The sequence below is a fragment of the Scophthalmus maximus genome, chromosome 6 (genome assembly GCF_022379125.1).
Source record: "Scophthalmus maximus strain ysfricsl-2021 chromosome 6, ASM2237912v1, whole genome shotgun sequence".
Taxonomy (NCBI): domain Eukaryota; kingdom Metazoa; phylum Chordata; class Actinopteri; order Pleuronectiformes; family Scophthalmidae; genus Scophthalmus; species Scophthalmus maximus.
This window is the reverse complement of record NC_061520.1, coordinates 27,520,620-27,545,000: the sequence shown is the minus strand read 5'-3', so window position 1 is coordinate 27,545,000 and position 24,381 is coordinate 27,520,620. Positions and strand designations below refer to the sequence as shown.

The 24,381-nt window shown below is 39.4% G+C and overlaps 2 protein-coding genes across 9 annotated transcripts in view; one reads left to right on the top strand and one right to left on the bottom strand.

The window, feature by feature from the left end:
- Positions 1–6,695, bottom strand: part of LOC118309634 (ubiquitin-conjugating enzyme E2 variant 2) — a 17,695-nt gene extending 11,000 nt beyond the window's left edge. The window contains exon 1 of one of the 2 annotated variants that reach the window (XM_035631995.2): positions 6,659–6,695. In XM_035631995.2, the coding sequence (XP_035487888.1) occupies positions 6,659–6,680 (22 nt within the window). In that variant the 5' untranslated portion in view covers positions 6,681–6,695. Of the gene's footprint in view, positions 1–2,181; positions 2,319–6,658 lie in introns of those variants that run through there. The other variant, XM_035631994.2, reaches the window with a different exon arrangement.
- Positions 6,696–11,826: 5,131 nt separating this feature from the next.
- Positions 11,827–24,381, top strand: part of plxnb1b (plexin b1b) — a 130,006-nt gene continuing 117,451 nt past the window's right edge. For all 7 annotated transcript variants that reach the window (XM_035631523.2, XM_035631527.2, XM_035631525.2 and 4 more), the window contains exon 1: positions 11,827–12,226. The gene's annotated coding sequence lies outside the window, so the exon portion shown is untranslated. The remainder of the gene's footprint in view (positions 12,227–24,381) is intronic.

Genomic DNA, 24,381 nt, shown 5'->3' with positions numbered 1-24,381 from the left:
TACGGTCCCGCTATCCACATTTACATTATTTCGCCGCCCCTAATGATGACGAATCCGACGACGCTCTGCGAAAAATGTGGGCTCACTTTACTAGATGAAACGACAATGCAGCTAAATGCTAGGCAAAGCTGTAGTCACGAGCAAACCAAAATTAACTTTGGTTTTAATATTATGATATCTTTACATCTCACAACCCTTAAGCTTGACAGAAATAGTGATGACTTATATCGTGGTATCTATCGATCAATATCAAAATAATATCGAGATTAGATTTTTTTCCATATCGCCCAGGCCTAGCCTGAGTACTGTGAGCTGTCCTGACAAACTTGCCTCATCCCCCCTCTCTCACCCCCTCTTAGGGCTTAAAAGTCAGGTTTTTCTCAGAAAAGAAGCAGTAAAGATTTCGCTGTGACAATGACTTGTTTCATGATGTTGCTGGTGTTACCCCACTAGCAGTAATAAATAACAGTTGAATCACTAAACATCTTTTCATGTCAACATGTCTTTAATTTTTGCACCAAATTATAGAGAGTAGTATCAATAAGTAAGGCATGTGTAGCAGCTAGAAGGACGAATATAACCTTCAGCAGCATTCCCAGACACAGGTTTGTGTGTTCATGGGATTTCCATGCAGGAAAGTTATGATCAAAGCACATTTTTCTGTTGTTGTGTATTTATTATTATTATTATTATTGTGGTTACCGCTTAACATTGCTAATCGTAATTAGTCACAATGCTAACAAAGCTGAATTCATCACAATTAGCTGGCTGCATATGAGGTAAATTTGGTGCATAACTAATTTTTAGTTGTATAAAAGTCGCACGTGTATCAGTAAATTTGTAGTCACACAGAAAAATGCTTTAGGAGTTGCAAACTTGTAGTTTTTTCCCCTCTCCCACAAACACAAAACTACAATTACACCTTTTCAAATACTCAATCACAGGTGCCAAAAAACTTTTCTATGAATCACAAAATATGAAAGTCATACGCTGACATTTTTGCAAGATTTTTTGCAGTGAATATGGTGCCAAACACATTCACACACCTGTGTCAAATAACGTGAAGTCACGGACAAAATTTGCAAATCTGCTGATTATTTCATCTGCTTTTAAGTGAGTCCAAAGTGACAAAATGCTTGCTATTATTGAGTGGTGTTGCATTATTTAAATGTCACTTTTATTTGTACAGGGGAAACCCACTGTGACCACTGAAATTTGTGAAGCAAAAATAGAGAAAAGTAATATTAAATCATTTAAGAGTAGTATTAATAATTAGAGCCCAAAGGATATGGATTTTTGGGGGCCGATGCCGATATCGATATTTGGGGGTACAAGATTCCTGTTACATCTGCCGATATATAGATTTTCACATTTTTGGGAATCGGTCAATGATTCCTAAATGTCATTATCAAACCTTTATGAAATTGTGGCTTGATATTTTAATTCAACCATGAACTTTATCATAAACATAAATGCACATTTAAATGCTCAATTCAGGTGGCCGATAATATCAGTCGGGCTCTTAAAAATATCGGTTGATACCGATATTTTAAACGTATTTGTGTGCAGGACCTTTTTTCTTTTTATCGTGGTATCGTTTTTTAAAACAAGTTTCGTATCGAAGTTTAATTTTGATACTGTGACAGACCTAGTAGGAACCCTGACATACAACCGAAGAAGGACTTTCACACTAGATCTGCAGGACAACTGCGTTTTCAAGTTGTCAAGCAGCATGCCCAGTAAAACACACCCTGCCTAAAGTTTACTACCGAGCTGCTCTGGAGCTGTTCTTCCCAATAACGTTACCTCCGCGTACAACTTCTCCGCACATTTGCTTTACGAAAACAATAACATGCGCCAGACTAATTCGAACTCCGATGTGGTCACAGTCATGACACTGTCTTTTCTCTGGCAGGGAAGCTACACAATACAACACGCAGGGTGCTACAGATCGGGTGTTGCTCTGGGACTATGCGCCAGCTCAGCAAGCCACTGAGCTAACTGGCATCTTTAATGGTAGCACTTTCTATCAAACCAAGTCCTGTTACGGTCTCACCTGCACAGCGGCTGATCTTTAATTTGTAAAACCATTACGCGGATAATGTGATATTTCGGGGAATTTTACTCCTCGGCAACATCAAGGAAAAAATCCTATCTGAACTGTAGGTAAAGTCTGCTTACCTGCAACCGCCATATTTGTCATTACTTTATGGTAACGCGCGCGTATGACGTCTCCTTGCTTGCGCGCGTCGTCTTCTTCTCGTTTCCTTTTTTTCAGTGGCGGCCCACAAATTTATGTAAAAAGTGCTACTGCCCCCCACTGCACCGGCGTCTATAACATCATTATTTTACCAGGAGTTGTTCATATTGTGAATATCAAATATGCTTATATATATATATATATATATATATATATATATATATATATATATATATATATGAGTCATTTTAATCTGTGACCGTTTTTCTCCATCACATAACTGGCACCATATCCTTCACTCTTTATGTTTCACTGTGAACTTCCCACAATTTATTAATTGGAACTCCTTATGTAGTTACAAGTCGGTGCATTCATTTGTGTCCTCATCTAAATATCTTCCTTCCTACATTTGTGTCTCTTTCTGCATGGCCGACTTTTACATTTTGTAATAATCTCTTCCTTTACTATTGTAATCCAACATTTTCTTCCCCAATGTCATTATTCTTTGATGAATAAGTGATTTTTTGCTTTTGATCTCCCCAAACTAATTAGGGCCCCAGCCAAAATGCCTGAAAGGCTGTCGAGGTCCTACTGAAATTGTTTCGTTTCTTATTATCTTATTAATATTATTATTTATATTATTATTCTTTTTGTATATGAGCCCCTTTTAGCCAGTTTACCCACAACCTTGTGTTTTCTAATATCTACTGTATGTGAGCTGGTCCAATGAAAATGGAATGGATGGGTGAAGGTTTAGCAAGATTATATACACAACATCACTAGATCTCCTGTGATGGTTTGTCCTGATTTTAATCTGTGGATTGCCACTGTGGAATCTGGATAAATCACAGGATTAACTTCAACTCTGATGTGTATAAAGCCCTGAATTCAAGAATGCTTCTTTGTCAGCTCCTCATTTAAAACTAACAACACACCTCAAAAGAAACACAGTGACTAGTGGCTCTGTCTTCACACCATGAAGTCACCAGAGAGGCTGGTCCAGAAGCACCTCCAATCAGTAGTCGAACCATCACTTGGATTGGAGCAGAAGAGGCCATCAGCTTTCTGCTGCATACTCACCTGGAAGAGGCAGGCAGTGCTATGAGAGGCGTGTTCTTTGACTTTTTCAGTGCTTTTAACCACAGATGACCTGCCCTGTTCAGCAATAAGCTACTGGACCTGCAGGTGGATGCTCCTTTAGAGACCTAGATGACCAACTACCTCACAGGTTGGCCACAGTATGTGAGGCTGCAGAACAGCACAGCATAGTGAGCAGCACAGGGGCACCTCAGGGGACAGTCCTTTCTTCCTTCCAGATACTGCTCACAGTCCTGCCAACTGCAGAAGTTTTTGCTGCCATTGTGAGCTGTATCAGCAAGGAACAGTAGAGGGAGTCCAGGAGCATGGTAGACAGTTTTGTGGAGTAGTGTGGACGAAACCACCTGCAACTCAACGTCACAAAGACTGTCTGTCCTCCCTGAGAATTGCTTGGTTCTCAGGCACCAAGCAAGGCCATCTTATCCAGGGTTATCCAGCCAAATTATGACTGGATTAACTCTGAGGGACTGAGTCCTGCACTTCTCAATATTGAGCTCTTATAATAAATACTTCTGCTTAAGACATCCACAGTTTCTGTCTTCCAGAACCAGCATCTACTCCATCAATTATTCCATTTCAACTGGCGTCACTTGAAAAGGATTCCAATACAACAAGACGGGTAAGTGCAAATTTTAAGTTTTATTCTTTAATTGCCTTGCCTAGCCTGTGTTTGACAGAATCATAAATTACCTTTGAAAAAATAGCTAAAGTTACTTTTTTTTTTCGATTGCTAAACGACAGTGGTCACAACTGATGGCACATGTGCAAAACTCTAACCACAGTCTGCACTACCAACAGTCACCTGAACTGAACAGATCACATCACCTGCAAAACTCATTCCAAACAACACAACTCTTCACACACGTCTCAAAACAGGCTCAGTGCAGCAAAACACTTTGAACAATCCTCACAACAACACGCACTGTCACTCAGAACACACTGAGAGTAAAAACATTACCATCAAACAGCAATACAGAAAGTAGAAAACTTTAATGTTTGCAGTTTGAATAATTTGAGTGACTTCACACATATCAATATATTCTTTAAAGAATAGAGGGAAATTCTTTCACATTATTTTATAACATGAGTTTTTTTAGGTAAACAGGAAGGAAAGAAATATCAGCAGTTTGCTTCAATAGATATATATTTATATTTTGTCTGTAGTCATTTACCTAATTACTGAAAAAAAGGTTACAAACTAAAGGTACGTAATAGTAAGAAAAAGTTGTGGGGCTAATCCTGCCTCTCTCCAGCATCAGGCCAGGCAAGTTTTCATCAACATCATATCAGATGTCCTGTTTGTCAAGTGGAAAATTAGCAGATGCAACTGTAGATCTTTGCATATTGGGTTGCACCCTCAACCCTGCCTCTTTCAATGAGAGAACAGGATTCACAACATGGTCTATAAGTTTAGCCCTTATTTCATCAGGAATTACAGCTCTTTGTCTTCTTCTAGGTATTCCTCCACGCATCCGCACGCTCCCTGCCACTATTCTCCTTTCACCAACCTGTATTCCTTGGTCCATTTCCAAAAAAAGTATTTCTAAAAGTTTCCCTATATATATACAGTACCAGTCAAAAGTTTTGACTGGTACTGTATATAGATATACTATATTATACTGGAACTGTATTGTGTTCACTAACAAGTCTAAAACAAGACACCTTACTCTTTCAGCTGAAAAGGACCATCCAGAAAGTGTTCAATGCATATTGATTGAATTTGCTAGAATTTTCGAATATCATGCATTGATGTTTTATCTGAATAAAATGACTTGATATGTATTTTGGTTCACTGCCATAATCAGTGCCTTAATCCAGTTTCACTGAAGATAATTTTAAATGTAGATGTATCGTAAGTTCAGACAGGAAGACTACTCTCATGCTTCGGCCGTAATTGAATACTCATTCATCCTGGATGTCATACACTCATGCATGTGCACTATCAGTTTCGTCATCACTGTGATCAGCTGTCAGTCAAATGTTAGTCATCTGGTCCCTTCCATCCAATAGCGTTGCAACACACCTGCCCAGTTATCCTATCATCTTGCAGTTGTTTGTTTAAATATGGTTTTTCTCCCTACCTTAGTCCTCTCATGCTGCTGTTCTGCGTACCTTCCACCTCCCCATCACCGTCCAGTCTGTGCAGTCTCAGGGGATTCTTCAATCCATTAACTCAACAAGTCATCAACCACCATCACCAACAGTGGGGATCTACTTTGGTTTCGCCAGGACTGATACCCCCTGCAACATATCTAATATAATAGTAAGAAGGTGTCTCCAGCAGTGGACTGAAGTCTCAGTAGCCTCTCTGCTTTGAGAAATTTACTTTGAAGAACACAAAACATATGTATGATAGTGGAAATGAAATGAAAATCCTAACACAGAAAGATTAATGCTCTTCAAAATTATGAAGAAAAATCCCCTGATATATTTCAATATCCTCTGGAAATAATCCTAATCTTATACAAATTGCTACTTTGACTCAAAATTCCTGCCAGTATGAAGTTGAATATTTATTTTTATTTTAATTAATTGGCAATTATATTTTCAAAAGAAGCTACTTTTCCACCTTTTTTTGTAGTTGTATGTGGGTGGGGGTCAGTGTCAATACAAAACACATATAAAGGTTGTAAAGCTACAGCACACAATTATTTACAAGAGCATAAAGTCCTTCATAAGTCCCTTTCACACTGGCCAAAAAAACCGTTTAAACCCGCTAACACTCGGCGTTTTTTGCAGTGTGAAAACGTGTAATCGTCATTCAGCCCCGGGTCAAATGACTGCAATAGACCCGGGTAATAATCGGCTTCACCTCCGATCGGCACTGATGTGAACTTCACACCCGGGTGAACCCGCTAATTATGACGGAGGCTCGACTCCTCCGTCGGTAACTGCTGTTACCTCACCAACTGTAGTAAAGACACCTCTAGCATGTAGCTAGCTCGCTTAGCCTAGCTTTGGCTCGCTGGTGGTAATAAATAATACAATCCAGATCATCGATGAGGTTTAGAACGGGGCACTTTATTTCAACCCTTCGGCGGACACACGGACTCATCGGGCGGACTCTCATTACACGGTGGCCATAAACTGTCGATAACATGGATGATGCGCGGAGCCCAAGAAGGTTGGCGATTCACGCTGTTTGTGTACGGTACACAAACAGCGTGAATCGCCAACCTTCTTCTTCTCTCGTACACACAAACTTCAAACCCCATAGTGCCACCTGCTTAAAGGACCAGGCTCGGCTCGTAACACTACGCTGAGTTTGTAAACTTTGAAAGAGTGAAAGTGACAAGTACAAGATATATGGTAACGTTGACCACCGGATCACTGGCGACCATGCTTGCTGTTGTTTACTACCTGTTCTTCTTCTTTGTTTCATGGCGGGCGCCGCTCCCTACCGCCATCTATGGCCGCCACCTGTCACTACACGATCATCAGACCCTGGTCTGCTAGCAGTGTGAAAGTGGCCAATTGCCGATTAAACGCGGGTCAACCCGTGTTTAAAAACCCCGGGTCACCACGGTAATTTTGGTGTGAAAGTGGTAGTAGATGTAGCCTCATAAATTGCTGTCAAATTTCACCAGATCTATGGATTTAACTTTGAAATGTAGAAGTTTTTTTATGTGACAGTTTTTCTTCACCAAGGTCTACAAAAACACATTTCAGAAGCCAAATATCATTTATTTTTGCTGTATTTGAAAAAAACTTTTGTTACAACCATCCATTTCATGAAGGGGATATATCAAAATTATGGTCGACTTTTGTTCTACCTCGGGTAGGGGTATCTATAAAACTAAAGTCCTAATATTGTAACTGTGTCCCCCTCACCTTTGAACTCAAAATTCCGCTCCTGTCTACAGTACATTATGTGCCATATCAGATTGTCATCCTGTGCAATATTATTTCAAATAATACTTCCTTCCTTGGCATTGCCACTACAACTTATTTTATTTAAGTTTAGTTTAGTATTTTATTGTTTTACTTCATTTCACCTTTATTTTTCTATTTAGGCACTGGTTTTCTTGCATTTACCTCTTTTCCTCTTGATATTTTTAACACACTTGATATTTTTAAACTCACTTATTTTTGTATACTTTATTGTATTGTAACTGTGGAATAAAATCTAGCACAATAGTTTCCTTCTGGATCAATAAAGCTCTGTTTTATCTTAGCGTATTATATTGTATCAATTATATTTAATCATCTATCAATCATATTTATATTAAATTTACAGTATATTTACCTTACACCCTGTGAGACCTTGCCAAAATCACTAGCTTCCTCATTTAAAAGAAAACTATGAATTTGTTTTTTACTTAACAAATTAATTTTTTTTTTTTAAAAAAAGACAGGAAACTCTACAGCCAAGGACCCAGACGAATTCTGGGAGTTCATTTAAATTTGCTCTGCCAGAATACGGTCTGGAATCCCCTCCATTGGGAAGTGATCCCCCCTTGACATCGCTCAACAGACGTCACATGATACATCTGCGCCTGTAACGGCTCTTGGAAATCGTAAATGAACCAAGAGGTCACAGACTAATAAAGAAAACCTCTGTGTATGTATGTCTGAATACCATTTCCTCTGGCCTCCTGCTCAAATCCTTAATTTTGTTTTATTATTGTTTTAATGGTAACTTGTATATTCCTTTAAAGGTGTAGTAATATTATTTCAACATTTCATTCCTGTTTTGTTTTTGTTTGTATTTTCAGCAGTTTCTATTTAGTTGTTACGTCCTATGATTAACTGACGGTTAAATGAGCCCTACTTAAAACAGTCTTTGTTTGGAGGTGTGACTCTCTTTTTTCGACCGGAAACCTCCCTGGAACTATTGAGTCTGTCACTGCTCTTATCTTCCATTTGTTACAAATCAAGTACTTTTAAAAAAGCCTTATCTATATGTATGTGCCTGCTTACGGACAAATTGGATTAACTTCGACAGTTGACAATGTGTTTTGCATACATAAAAAATAATGGAAAATCTGAGGGGAACTTTGTTAATAAATGATCTGTCTTGTCCAAAGGAATCTGCCTATTGCAGCTTGTGGTTTGTGAGTTATATGCTCAACAAAAAGCCACATGGTGGCACTATTGGATTTGGAATTTCATCCAGATCAGGCAGTTCTTCATTGGCCCATGGTTAAAACTGCCACCCAATTTCTTTGAATTTGTTTTGAGATACCCTCAAAGTATTTAAATGGGGTGGGCCTCTAATGTTAGAAGGGTATCTCAAAGTCAATAAGCAGATATCTGTTCAAATCAGTGCTTCATCTGATTTAATTCCAATAGAAAAAAAGACATATGGATGAGATATTATGAGATAACCTACAGGCACACAGTGTTAATAGGTGAACATTTAGTAAAAAGAAAGCTTGTTGCCCCTAATTCAAGGAATATTTAATCACATCCTACACCAAAACTATTCAGACCTCTCATCAGTTGTTAATGGTTTGACTTTCATCATCAAGGCCATTGGTTCTATTTTGACCAGTTTATTGAGAGAGCAGTGTATAATATATTACCTGAGTCCCATTTAAAATAAAATAATTTGTGAGAAAGAGGAGAAACTTTTCCTCTTTTGCTGGATTTGGGAGCAAATGGCAGCTACTGACTGCTGTTTGTTTGTTAATCATGGGGACATCTATCACAGGGACCTTCACATGAAAACACTCTGCATGTGATACTGAAACACACAGTTGAATAAATAAAGGAATAAATAAACTGTTCAGCTGGCACTTAAGTAAAACCTTCCAGTCCTGGCAGTTATTTAACAATTTGTTTATCTCAGCGATGCTGATTGGAACCCCTTGACAAAAGCTTTAAATATCTATACACTCTTGAATCATTCCACTGTGGAAAAACTAAGCGAAGCTTCAACTGTACATTCATACCAGCTCATTGCATGTTAGTTCTTCCCCAAAATGTCCTCCATGAAGCTTCAGTGATGGTAAGGCGATATGTATAAAAATGCCTTTGACAACAGATGAAGAATATGTCACTGTGTTTGGCCATATGATAATGACCCTACTAGAAAAGTAGACCAGCACCTCACCCAAACCACCCATCCCCTACTAAAGCCTGCCTCCTCACCCTCCATCCCCCACTCAAGCCTGCCCAGCTCCTCTCTAAAGACTAAAGACAAGTTGGCTCTCAGTAACCAAGAGCAGTGTGTGTGTGTGTGTGTGTGTGTGTGTGTGTGTGTGTGTGTGTGTGTGTGTGTGTGTGTGTGTGTGTGTGTATGTGTATGTGTGAACTCTGGGGATGAATGGCTCAGTGTTTCTCACAGGGACATGAATGCAGTGTGTTGCTGGTGACAGACAGGCATGCTCATTCACACTCTGCTTTTCCACTTCTCCAACTCAGTTCTCTGTCACCCTGCTATGAATACAGGCCTGTGCTCTGAAACATACACACAAATCCACACAATCAGCAACACAGAGCACAGAAGGGGGTGCCCCTAGAATTCCTGGTGATGGTACTATTTACTTCAAAAATATATTTCACCCATATATAATATTCATAGCATGTTAAAATTCTGCACATAGTGGCTCCCAGTTGGAAATCTTACATCTCATACTTTTGTTGTATTAATGGCCCATTTGTGTTGTTGACTTCTAAGGTTTCTTTAATTAAACCTCTACTTCAAAAAGCCCACACTTTGTCCACATGCTTTAGCTATCTGTTGATCTATGTCTAACCTCCTCTTTATTTATTAAAAATCTTGAAAAAACTTGCAAACCAATTATGTGATTATTTGCACAGTAATGATTTGTTTGAAGATTTTCAGTCAGGATTTAGAGGACATCATAACACAGAAACAACACTGCTTTAAGTTAGCAACAACCTTCTCATGGCCTCAGACAGTGGACATGTCTCTATACTTGTCCTGCTGGATCTTAGCTCTGCTGAAATCACAAGATTAATTACAGAGACTCGGACATGTTAGCAGGATTAAAGGAATAAAATCCTGCTACGTTATAATATATATAACATACTTATCAGACAGATTCCTGTTTGTTAATGTAAATAACAACTCTTCCAAACAAACAAAATGTAGTCATGGACAGAACAATGTTCTATGATAGGACCAATACTTTTCACTAAAAATATATGCTTTCCTCAGGCAAAATTATCAGAAAGCACCACATACATTTCCATTGTTATGGAAGCCAAGAATAATAATAATAATAATAAATTTAATTCATGTCCTTGTCTTTAAACTAGGTGGGGGGTGGGGGGGGGGGTTAAGGGTTCGGGGCTGAGTGATCGGAAGTGAGTGTACCTTATCTAGCTTCTTTCCCACAGGATGGTTAAAAGGGGGGGAGTTAATATGCCACTTGTGTTTGTCACCTCTGTTGGAAAGTGGGGACAAAGATACAGAGGTAAATATAAAACCTTGCAGCATTCACCTAAATTAACTACTTTATTGTCTCAGAATCTTGACAAAGGCTTTGTTTCCAAAAAATGGGTCTGTTTTTCTGAACCAAAGAGATGATAATATTGATTATTCATGAAAATGGGGCAAAACTTTTTTTTTCTCAAGTGAATGCCTTATGCTTCTGCAGGAAAGAGAGCCTCTTTAATTAAGACAATTGTGTGCAGCAGCTTTTGTGATCTGTGTGCTGCCTCTATAGATAATACATCTGATCTGACTCAGACCACCAAGTGCATGAGGTCTGGGCCCAGAGTAACATCAGTGAGCACAAGTACTCAGAGCTTCACTTCCATCTGTTCCGGTCATACCAGCTTAATGCTTTATGGATGCCTGTTTCATGCTTCGTTATAGTTAAAGACTGCGGCTCGCTTTAAAAAAGCAAGGAAATCACAGTCTATTAACTTATGTATCAGGTGACTACAGGCAGTATACACTATAGTTTGTAGGGCTTAGTGACTAGTTGTAGGCTATCAGAGTCACCAGAGAGCCAAAAACACCAGCTCTCCCTGCATAGATTATTCACTTGCACCAACTAAGGATAACTTTTATACTATGGTAATTTGTTTGTGTCTCTTCTCTTTTTTTGTAGGTATAAAAAAAGTTATTACAATCCATATTTTTGCACCCAAAGGTGTGTAAAGTTTTACAGTGGCCCCTGATATAGGCTTGCTCTGATTTGTTGGGGACAGTTTTTAAACAGCCATCAGTGCACAGTGGGCAGCATCTTATACTATAACATGTATATTCAAGATATAGACCTATTTTTATAGATGAGCATATAGAACATCATCCCAGTTGTAACAGCTGGTAAATGCATTTGCGTTAGGATGTTGAATGCATACTTTAGTGCTGTGTTTTGTTGGGAGGCTGGCAATATGTGTTTGGTTTTAAACTTTTACTTTCTATACGTACAAAATGATTTTCTCGAAGGTTTTGCTCTCACGTGTCTGCTCTGGAAATATCTCTTGGCCTGTTCAAACGGTATGATTTTATTTCCCACCAAACCGGGCGCCACCAATGTCTGAGCGTGGTAATAGAAAATCCGAGGAGCACATGAAGGCAGCATTATATTAGAGCAGAGAGCTGAGAGCAGCAGTAAACCATTCCTACCACCCCTTACCGGCTACATGTGGGGGAGACACCTCCTGAGTGGAACCAAGCAGAGGAAAGAAACCAAACAAAGCTTTTTTCAATCTTTTTTAAATGCAAATAACTGCATAGTTTTTTTAAATTCTTCTTAACCAAGCTGATAGGTGGGAGCGCGCAAGTGAGAGTGTGATGCCTGGGAGGAAGTTTGCAAGTTTGGACTGAACGACAATGGAATTTATAATCTCCTAACTTCGAGGAATAACGTTATCTTCCCCGGCGTACACGGGCACCAGCCGCGTACTAACTGCAGGCGCTGAATGAAGCCGTAGAAACTGTCTGCTTGTAACCAGGAGTAACGCGGTGTTTGGAGCGACTGGCTGGAGAGTTGGACACCGGATAAGGTGAGTGGCACTGCGGGCTGAGTAGTCCGCCTCTGCTCTATTTATCCCAGTTAAACGTACTCCTGCCTATGACACCCCCCCCCCACACACACACACTTGTTTCCCTCTCAATCCCCCTTCGTCTGCCATGAGAAGTCGTGACGCTGCTGGAACAACTTTTCAACATGAGCACTTTCGTGTGCGTGTTAGTTTAACTGTCGCCCACTCACACACTGCTTTCATTCAGGTTCTGCTCTGTGTATTAGGACCTTTTGAACACTTGAAGTGCACATTTAATATTAGCTATATTTGCTAACGCAGTGTTAGCCCACTGACGCGCTGTAACGCAAACAGTGTGCTTAACTTTAGTTAGCTAACTTATTCCAGTACAGGTCCTCTAGACGTTTTAGCCCCAGGGGACCACGGCAACCAACTAATGTTCATAATTTTGAACGAAGTGTGACCCCCCCTCCGTGTGAAACACAATATAGTGGCATAGACTGTTAAAGTGTTGAGATTCCGCGCTGTTGCTTAACCACATCAGTTCAGATGCAGCCGTGCCATCTCTGTAGCGGCATAGCCAGTTTGACTATATTTCTAACTTTCCAGTTAATTTCTGGACACTCTTTCCCGAGCTAATACAAGTCGCACACCCAGCACGGTTTGCTTTGTAGGCGAATGGGGATTCTGTGATGATATTGGCATGCTGTTCTTGGAACAAAACTGCTTTTCAGAGCACAACACAAGTCAGAAAAACCAACTGAGGACGAAACTATGTGATAGATGTATGTGATACATCTTGAGAAATAAGCAATGATCAGTCATGACTGATAATGATACTTTCCAAGGTCAGGGGTCAAATGCAGGTCTCCATGCTATCTTACAACACAGTAACTCAAATTTTTTTGTGGACCATGGGTGATGGTTTCCTCTCATAATGTAATGCCTCCTTCACTCAGGGCCTTCTGCTCTCATTGTCTCATAACATAATTGATGGCTTAGTATAAGCCAGAAAATGAGATGGAATATCCCTTCCGGATGAGGTTGATGATGATTGCTCATTTATTTTGGAATTACTCACATGATTGTCTTCACTTCTGAATGGAAATTAATGTTCAGATTTGAAAGATATATATATGTTTTTCAATCCCTACACTTTAAAAAAAATATTTAAGGCCAACACATTAGCAGCATGAGCAAGTAGAAGTGCCTTTGGGGCATTGTAACATGGGTAATTTTGCGTTGGACCTAAATCAAATAATCCCTAGTTTTTCAAGATCTTCAGTAAAGATGAGCTGCAGCTACTGAAAATAGATCAAGTAGGATAAGTATAAATAAAGCTCTCCATTGCTTCCCTCCATTTAAAGCTGTGGTTCATGTCAGATCATGACTTTATGCATCTCGGAAGGACATTTAAGTGGCGTCTGTGAGACTTAAGTGGAGCACATGTTTTCATTGCCCCTGAAGTGAATGACTGTTTATTAGCTGTAATAGTAGCCTGCATGTTCTCGTTCTTGTGCCTGGATAAAGTCAGACACAAAAACCCAGAGCCGTCTGGACTTGTAAATTGACCTTTGGCCCTGCGAATAAATGCAATCATTAGGGTGTGCACATTTGACCCTTTAAAGGCTTGGCCTGCTGTGATTTGAAAGGAAGAAACTATTTGTCGTTTACTCATTGCAGTTTATAAATCCTACAGGAAAAATTTACGAGCATTTCCAAGAGGTGAGGTAAAATGAAGATGAATTTCAGGGCCGGACAGTTGCTTATTTTCCTTCTTTTGTAGTGTTGTCTTTTATCATTGAAGTAAAGTGAAATTAAGGGGAAGACTTTAAAACTGTTAATGTTACAATTTCTTTAGATTTCTCAGGATTACACTGAACTGATTTCTTGCATAACAGGAATTAATTATTTCACCAAACTGATAATTGGCAACCACCTTCACAGGTGTCAATGTAAACGAATTGGATTTGTGATAGCATAGGTGTTAAAGGGCTTCTCCAATAAACAAGATTCACCCTACAAATTCTTTTGTAGCCATGGTGCCAAAGGTCAAAAGGGGAAGGCTCGTTTTCTGTGTGGCAGCTGGAGGGACTACAGGCAGTGTGTTATGTTAAAACCTTTCATCACCACCACCTTCTCAGACAAACAAATGTCTTTAATTCAACTGGTATTAGGGATGGGCATGAGTAGTAAATTCCAAGATCGAGGGATCGCATCAATTCCTCAAGGACTAATCGAGTACTCGTTTTTCTAAATCTATTTTAAGAACGCAACGTATCTTTCTGCAGGAATAACGATGCACAGCAACACAGCCTACCCAACACGTAATGTTTATTTTAATCAAAACAGTCCCAGTTATTCTTTAAGGATTTATTTTTCACAACTTCAAAACATGTTTTCCTTACAAAAACGCATTTAAATTCAAACGCATTCTGTTTATGATCACTCCCACTGCGGAGAAGACCCGCTCCGCTGGCACAGAGGTGGCTGATACTCGAACGCTCCGTTTTTTGTTGGCTTCCACCACTCCAGTGCGTTTTGCTGAGGACGAATGCATGGCTCACTGAAATGCTGTCACGCCATCCTTCTTTTATATGCAGTCAGTGTCACAGACCTGTCAAATATGATACATTGAATACTAAGCATCAGGTAATGCTCGAACAGCACTAGCTTGTAAGATGTGTTGTCCAAACTTGTTGTTATTCTGGAAGGCCACATTTGAAGGTGAGCTGAAAAGCTGGCTTTGACAAAGAGGGGGATGATTTCAGGCAGGCTCTGCATGAGAAATACTGTAAAGTTTTTTTCTATTCAAAGTAGAGCTAAGGTTCTGTCATAGGGAAAGAGTCCCAGAGGTGGCCGGTTCCTGTTCAGTAGCATGTACAATGCTGGATGGTCCGACTTCACCTGGTCTGTCTTCACCTACTCATAGAAAAAGGAGTGGACTGTGGGTCAAACAATCTCTGGTTTCACATAATACTATAAATGAAATGTCTTACCCTACTCAAAGCTGAGAGGGCAGGGCACTCCCCATCATAAAAAATAGCTTATATCAATATCATTATTTTACTAACATTTCTTGAAGTAATGTTACCCAAATTTATGTTTCACTGAGTTGGCTTACATTAACTTTACCTAGCTAAGATAAGCTGGACCGTTATTTCAGAGACAACAAAGTAGGGGTGTGAATCTTTACTGGTCTCACAATTCGACTCAATTCAATATAAAAGAAATTAAGGTTGCATTACAATGACGCATCGATATTACTGAACATCTTGGCTACGTTTTCATCAATGACAAAGCAGTCATATATATATGAACTCCTTTTTATTTTATTAATTTAACTGCTCTAAAAAGGAATTAAAAATTTTGATTTTAATGTTATCTATTTACATCTACCTTTCTATCTTTTCTTTCTATCTCCCCCTCTCGCCTCGGCCAGGTGTCGCCATGTACCTCCATGCATCTGTGGTTTCAGATTAAAAGTCCTCTGCTTGGTCGAGTATGGAAAGTCTTGAACTCTCCTTTTTCATTATTCACTCCCCTTTTTCTGTCACTTTCTGTGTACTTTTTGTCAGACAATGTATTCGGCCAGAATTATTTTGATAAACAATATTATTGCCATTTATTTGCAACAGAATCATGTGAGCTTTTTTTAAAGGCCTATTGGTACTTGCATGTGTGAATCACTGCACTCTTCTACAAGATTTGTGTCGCTGCCAGTTTCCTCCTTTTTATCAGCAGCAGGGGAAGTTCATCAAAGCAGCAATAGGGGTAAAATCTGAACTAAAGTACTGCATGTTAAAGATCTTTACTTGAGATGCTTGTGCTGATAAGCAAAGTGCGACCAGACTTGCAGCTAATAAATGACACACATTTACTGCACTTTGCTTGCAGACATAGACAGGATGTGACATAGACAGTCAGGTCCTGGCAGATGAATAAAAACCTTCTGGCAGGTAGTCACGTCCTTGATAACCGATAAGCAGAACCAAAATTCAACTATATCTCATGGGTACCTGGTAACCCTACTCTGTCCTCACTGCCTCTGTCCCTGCCTCTCCTCAGGGGAGTGTCACCCAAAGATTCTACAGCGCTCTGTCGTTGTCTTTTTCGTGTCAAAATAAGAGCCCTTGTCGCAGAGTAGTGTAATTTCAACATTTATTACAATTCTGAAGCAGCATTATTATTGCAAAATGAACTTAGAAGAAAGCAAGGCTGAAATGTTATCTAAAAGTGTTGACACAGTTTGTGAGCTGCGCCTGTGACACAGTGCAGTGGAGGGGATTGAAGCAGCATGCCTTCCTGTCAACAAACACAATGGCGATTATTGAGGTAAATACAAGTGATTGAGTTTATTTCATGTATCGTACAATTAATCGAAAACGTAATTATCGTGACGTGCCTAATTGCAACAACATAACTGCCTTCAAGGAAAGACTGATGCAAAAGTGCAGCCTATGAGTGATTATGGTCCTGTCTTCAAGTGTATTCATTTGTAACAGCTATAACTATGTTTGTCTTAATACATTGTTGTGGGACAATTTGTACGTTTCTTAAGGGTACCCCAGCCTTAATACCACCCATTCTCAATGCACATAAATACACATGTAGTCATCTGACAGTAAGCCTCTGTGCTGGACATGGTCTACAACCAGTCATTTTTTTATACTGTCTGTTGTAGAGGACTATTGACCCAAAAGGGGATCAAAGTACAATTATTTGGAAGCTTGACTGGTCGGGGTCTAGGTCTACTCCACTTCCGTGGCCAGATTAAATATTCCATTTAATTATGTCACTAAGCATTTAGTCAGTAACATCATCAAAGTGCCTGAGCTGTTTAATGGGGTTTTGTGATCCACCAGATGCACCAAGATTAGTGACAATGTACTCCTGGTGCAAACCCTGAGCGGAGGGATAATAGTTGATCACAGAACCGGATACCTCTCCTTCTACATACCACCACCACTCTTTCGGATACCTCTAGATAGCGGACAGTAAACAAAGCCTCAGCTGAAGGAACCACAGTGAATCTCAAAGTGCCTGGACACAGACAGTGTAGTGGGAAAATGTTGTAATACAGCAAATTGATAGTTTCATGCTCTGCTCCATGGCGTGACATATTCTCTGACACTGATTGCACACATTTTTACAGACAATGAATTTCCTGGCTAACAAGAGCAGTCATAGCACTCCCTCAAGATTCCCTGAGGATTATATTAGACAGTGTAGCCTGTTCAATATTCATTTATGTAAATGGAGACCCAGATCCATGCAGTGCTGTAGAATGTTAAATAGTTTGTGTTGAAATCCCTTTGAAGTTGCAAATGAAGTACTCGTTAGGTGTGAATTATTAACTCATCATGGTGCGCTGCTGCGTACTGTGTACACCACATGCAGCCTACAGTGTGTATGTGGGCTCTACAATTGTTCCCTCATGAATGAAGCTGGTGTGTTTGCTTGAGGTCAGTGTTGAAGCGAGAGTACACGTGATGGTTCACCCGGGCACTGTTAGCATCCTCAGCCTAAACTGAACTGTATGAGATACAATAAAACATTATTGAAATACATAATAATGTTCACATGGATCTGTATGTCAAACCTTCAACTGAAAATGAATTGAATTAAGTAAATGTTTAGGGGTGAATATTTAAATTCAGTTTGGTAAAAGTATACTGAGCATTCTTTCCATTTTGTGCAATTATTATTATTGGGATTACCCAGTTCTATCTGTTTTGCTCTCAAACATCACACGGTAAATGAATAACCAAAATGATTCCCTGGGAATTTGGTGAAAATGGAAAAAAACCAGAAAAAGTGAGTTGAAGCTAAACATTACACATTGGAGAAACCTCATACAATTTTCAGAAGTTAAAATCTGCTCACGTTGAGAATATTTTTGCCTGAATTCAGCAACTATGGTGGAGTGTTTTGTACACAGCTGCTTTGACGAGGTATGTTGCTAGTTCTAGCTAGTGTTGCTAGCTAGTTCTTCATAATAAAATACTACATATTAATGCTGTCTAGAGCTGCAATAGTTAAATGTCTCTTATTTCAGCTTCTTAAATGTGAATATGTTCTGGTTTCTTTGCTCCTCTGTGACAGTAAACTAAATATCTTTGGTGTTTGGACAAAACAAAACATCATCATGGGGGTTTGGGAAACACAATCGCCATTTTTCGCAATTTATTGAAATTTTATGGACCAAACAACCAATCGATTAATCAAGAAAATAATCAAAAGATTAAACGATTATGAAAATAATCCTTAGTTGCAGCCCTAATGCCGTCCTCCTCGTGTGGCAGTCATGCTCACCAATAAGAAGAAGCCCAAGTTGACTGCATATTTACCCACCAACAACACATGCGTGAAACCAAAGAAAAACATTGTATTAATAATAATAATAATAATAATAAAAAAAACAAAACATTTTATTTATAGAGCACTTTTCCCTTTTGTGGAGTCAGAACCAACATTGGAGAATTTAGTTCCAAAGAAAAGCCGCACTTCGTGATTCGGGAATAGTTTGGGTTTGCAAAAAAGAAGGAATTGTGCTAAAGCATGCCTTGGAACAGTCGCTGCATCCCGAGGCAACACCACCAACATGTATCGGCTGTAAAAGCCCCACAGGCAGCGAGTGATGAGCGTACGCACAAAAGTCAGTAAAAACTAGTGATGCCCAAGGCCCGTCTAATAAAGTACCATATCAGAGTCATTTGTGACTGTTACCCTGTGTGAAAATGGCTCTCTCAAAGGCACCGTGAGGTAACGAAAACCACGATTATTTCTTCGGTAAAGACACAGAAGGCTAACAGAGATAGAGCTAAAGTCTCTATTAACACCGTGACCAAAGATGGATTTCAAAAACTCGTCTGCGCGCTGGACAAGAAGTTATTCAATTCCCTCAATAGTATCGTTCCTGAAAAACTGATGCAATTTCCTCCTTCCCTTCCTCTCTACAATCCATAGTTTGTAATTCAACACTGTCTGCAGCTCTCATTTCTCAATGTTCTCTTGCGCCTGCATTCATGCATACCCATCCTGGCATATCACTTCCCATCTTGATGTGTGCAGGAGTGGAAGAAATAATCGATTCTTAGATGCATCGCTATTCTCTTTTGAACGATTATGTCTCGATGCAGAAAAATTAACAGTCATAATTTTCCAACTCAATTTTCAACATTAAGACGCAACTTAACATCACCAAGCTTCAGACTGTAAGTTTGACCGCTGCAAGCGTCCGCTACGTCCCATGGCTTGACGTCACGGGTGTGGAGACCATGCGCGTCGTGTTAAGGTAGTAAGCTACATGTGAGCATGGCTAAGCAAGAGCAACCTACCGGAATGATTCGAATGGCAGCCGCTGCATGAAAAGCTAGCGTATGGAAAAGCTAGCGTGTTGCATCTTTTTTCCTCCAAGTTCCAAGTTGGCAATGAGATACGCGAGCATTCCAGGCAGCAGTGTCTCTGCAGAAAAATACTTTTCTACTGCGCAGCGGAGCACTTAGCCTCACCCTGCCCTTAACGTTCAGCTTCCACCAGCTAAGCACCTTTCCTATGTAGGCTACAGCTAAATGTAGGTTTGTTTTTTGTCTCAGGGATTCTATGCTAATTGCCCATAGCAGGAAGTTTTTATTTATTTGTGGATAAGATCAGCTTTTAATGTTTACAAGTTTAGAACACGTTGAAGTCTTTTTTTTTGCTGTGACATGCACATTTGTTTATGTTGTTTTTGCTGGGAAATATTTTGGCATATATAACCTTCCAGTGGACATATCTCTTACATTGATTACTATTCATAAAATATAATGGAAAGAAATGTATCTGTTTCTTTTTCATTATTGATCAAAACAAAATGATAAATGAAAAAAAAATCATGCATTGAATTCTTTTGATGCATCGATAATCGTTTCATAATCGAATCGTGAGGCGCCTAAAGATTCCCACCCCTAGTTGTGGGGATAAAGCAGCCATTTGTGGAGGGCCCTCAGAGAGAGAGAGGTCCGGCCAGTGAGATAGGGTGACATGGATGAGAAGGGCTTTGTCAGTACACTTGTACTGAGCAGATGAGACCTCCACCTGGGGTAGTTGAGGGTGGATGGAGAGCTGAACACACATGCACGCACCATTGTTCTTCTGTCCTTATGAGGTATTTGACTGGAAGATATGAATTCCTCTACTCTAACCTGAACATTTTATCATCTCTACTGTCAGCATAGTTTGATCTAAATCTCATTCAATTTCAATTCAATTCAATTCAATTCAATTCAATTCAATTCAATTTTATTTTGTATAGCGCCATATCACAACATACATTGTCTCAAGGCACTTTACATAGTGAGGTCAATATTACAATATTACAGGGAAAACCCAACAGATCCCACATTGAGCAAAGCACTTGGCGACGGAGGAGAAAAAAAACTCCAGGAAGAAATCTCTGACAGAACCGGACTCAGTTGTGGGCGGTAATCTGTCTCGACCGGTTGGGGTGAGGAGAGAAATGGGGAAGAGAGGAGAGGTGGGCAGAAAGAGGGTGAGAGGAGAGATAGTAGGAGAGAAGAGAGAGAGAGAGAGGACAGTTGTACAAACGCCGCTTTAGTCTCTACCAGACTGACACTTATAATAAAAAAATACAATTAAGGTGTTGTTATTATTAGTGATGATGATAATAATAATAATAATAATAATAATAATAATAATGACAGGTTTGGGTCCTGCAGCTCTGGGTTCAGAGATACACTAGGAGAGATAGAAAACACAAACAGGGTTAGTGACATTTAATGTAAACATATCGGGGGGGTTGTATAACAGTTGCTTTAATCTCCACCAGACTGATACTTATAATTAGGGAAAACTGACACTTATAAATGCGATGATGTTATTAATAATAATAATAGTAATAATAATAATAGTAATAATAATGATGGGTTTGAAACGTGCAGCTCTGGGGTCAGAGATCTACTAGGAGAGAGAGAAAACAGAGTTAGTGACATGTAATGTAAATGGTATAAGTTCCCCCAGCAGTCTAGGCCTATAGCAGCTTAAAAAAGAAGTGGTTTATTAAACACCTGAGCAGCTCTAACTATAAGCTTTATCAAAGTGGAAGGTTTTAAGTTTAACTTTAAATGTAGAGATGGTGTCTACCTCCCTGACACAAACTGGGAGCTGGTTCCAGAGGAGAGGAGCCTGGTGGCTGAAGGCTCTGCCTCCCATTCTACTTTTACAGACTCTGGGAACCACAAGTAGTCCTGCGTTTACAGAGCGAAGTGATCTATTGGGATGATATGAAACTATGAGCTCTGTAAGATATGATGGAGATTGATTATTAAGGGTTAGGAGCAGGATTTTGAATTCTATTCTGAATTTTACAGGAAGCCAATGCAGAGATTCTAACACTGGAGAAATATGATCTCTTTTTCTAGTTCCTGTCAGAACTCGTGCTGCGGCATTTTGGATTAACTGGAGGGTTTTCACAGACTTATTGGTGCATCCTAGCAGTAATGAATTACAGTAGTCTAGTCTAGAAGTGACAAATGCATGGACTAGTTTTTCAGCATCCTTTTGAGATAGGATGTTTCTAATGTTCTTGAGCTGGAAGCCAATGTTATACCATCCAAGGTAACTATATGTTTAGATAATGTTTCTCTGAGGTGTTTAGGGCCGAGTAAAATAACCAGTTTTGTCTGAATTTAGAAGTAAAAAATGAGAAGTCATCCAGGCCTTTATGTCTTTAAGACAGTCCTGAAGTTTGTCTACCTGATTAGTTTCATCTGGCTTAATAGATAAATACAGCTGGGTATCATCAGCGTAGCAATGGAAATTGATGTGTTGTTTTCTTACAATATTGCCTAAAGGAAGCATATATAAAGTGAAAAGTATCGGTCCCAGTACAGAACCTTTTGGTACTCCATGTCTCACTTTTGTATGAATGGAAGATTTGTTGTTAACGTTAACAAACTGAAATCTATCAGATAAGTAGGACTTAAACCATTCTAGTGCTATTCCTTTAATCCCAATGTGTTATAGTCTCTGTAACAGAATTTTGTGATCAATGGTATCAAATGCAGCACTAAGATCTAATAGGACGAGAATAGAAACATGTCCACTGTCTGAGGCCATGAGAAGGTCGTTGGTAACCTTCAGTAGTGCTGTTTCTGTACTATGATGTTTTCTAAATCCGGACTGAAAGTCTTCAAGCAGACTATTCCAGTGTAAATAGTCACATGACTGGTTAGCAACAGTTTTGTCAAGGATTTTAGAGATAAAGGGGCAGTTTTATATGGGTCTATAGTTAGCTAAGATATCTGGGTCTAGAGTTGGTTTTTTGAGCAGAGGTTAACTACTGCCACCTTAAAGGCCTTTGGTACATAGCCTGTTAATATAGATAAATTGATCTGATCTAATATGGAACTATTAATTAAAGGTAATACATCCTTAAATAGCCTTGATGGAATAGGATCTAAAAGACAGGTTGATGGCTTGGATGAAGTGACAAGTGAAGTCAGCTCAGCCAGATCTATAGGGGAGAAGCATTCTAAATATAAATTAGGCGATACTGTTGGTTCAGAGGCTACTTTACTGGACAGTGTGTCTGTGCTATTAGTGGGAAGAAACTGGTAAATTTTTTCTCTGATGGTAATAATTTTATTTTTAAAGAAGCTCATGAAATCATTGCTACTTAGAGTTGGAGGAATAGGCAGTTCAGTAGAGCTTTTACTCTCTGTCAGCCTGGCTACAGTGCTGAAGAAGAACCTGGGGTTGTTTTTATTTTCCTCTATTAGTGAAGAATAATAATTGGTTCTGGCATTTCGGAGGGCTTTCTTTTATGTAATTAAACTATTTTTCCAGTCTAGGTGAGAATCATCTAGACTATTGGAACGCCACTTCCTTTCTAACCTACGTGACGTCTGTTTTAAAGCACGTGTCTGTGCATAAAACCATGGAGCTATCCCCCTCTGTTTGACTGTCTTCTTTTTCAGAGGGGCGATAGTGTCAAGTGTGGAAAGTAGTGAGGCTGCTGGACTATTGACAACATCATCAATTTGTGTGAGAGTAAAGTTTTGATAACTATCCTGCACTGTATCGACACGTGGCAGTGGAGTAAATAAAGAAGGAACTTTTTCTTTGAATTTACTTACAAAGTTTCCTGATAGATACCTGCTGTAATAGAACTTTTCTCCAAATTCAGTAAAGTCCATAAACGAGAATTCGATGACTCTAAGTAGTGATTGGACAGAGGGTTTTGAGGAACTACTGTTAGATTGTCAATGTCTATGCCATATGTCAGAACAAGGTCGAGGGTGTGATTAAAACCGTGAGTGTGTTTGTTTACATGTTGAGTAAAACCAATTAAGTCTATGAGCGAATTAAAGGCAAAACTAAGGCTGTCGTTGGAAACATCCACATGAATGTTGAAATCACCCACTATAATAACTTTATCTGTGCTAAGTACAAACTCTGATAAAAATTCTGATAAAAATTCAGAGTAAGGGCCTGGTGGTCGATAAACAACGACTAGAATAACTGTTTTTTGGCATTTCCAGCTTGGGTTCAAGAGGCTAAGAGTTAGGCTTTCGAATGAGTTAAAACTATGTTTAGGTCGAGGGTTGAGCAATAAGTCTGATTGGAAGATTGTTGCTACTCCTCCTCCTCGGCATGTGGTCCGAGGAATATGAGTATTATTATAAGAGGGAGGTGTTGCTTCATTTAAACTAACATATTCTTCTGGCTGAAGCCAGGTTTCAGTCATATAGAATAAATCAATGTGGTGATCAGTTATCAGATCATTCACTAACAAAGATTTAGATGGGAGTGACCTAATATTTCATAATCCACATTTTATTGTCCTATTTTTAGTTTCATCTATAGGTTTTGTGTTGATCTTTATAAGATTCGTGTGGATTACACCTCTTTTATTTACCTGTGGTTTAGATAGTTGAAGTGGTCGTGGGGCAGAAACAATTTCTATGGGGTATTGTAAGGGGGGCTGCTGTAATAGAAGCGCAGCGAAGCGTGTAAGACTGCAACTCTGCTTCCTGGTCCCAACTCTGAAAAGTCACGGGTTTGACCGTCTAGGTAACCGAGTCAGGTTCCTACAAATGAGAGCTGCACCATCCAATGTTGGATGAATGCCGTCTCTCCGCATAAGACCAGGAATTCTCCAAAAGGTGCTCCAG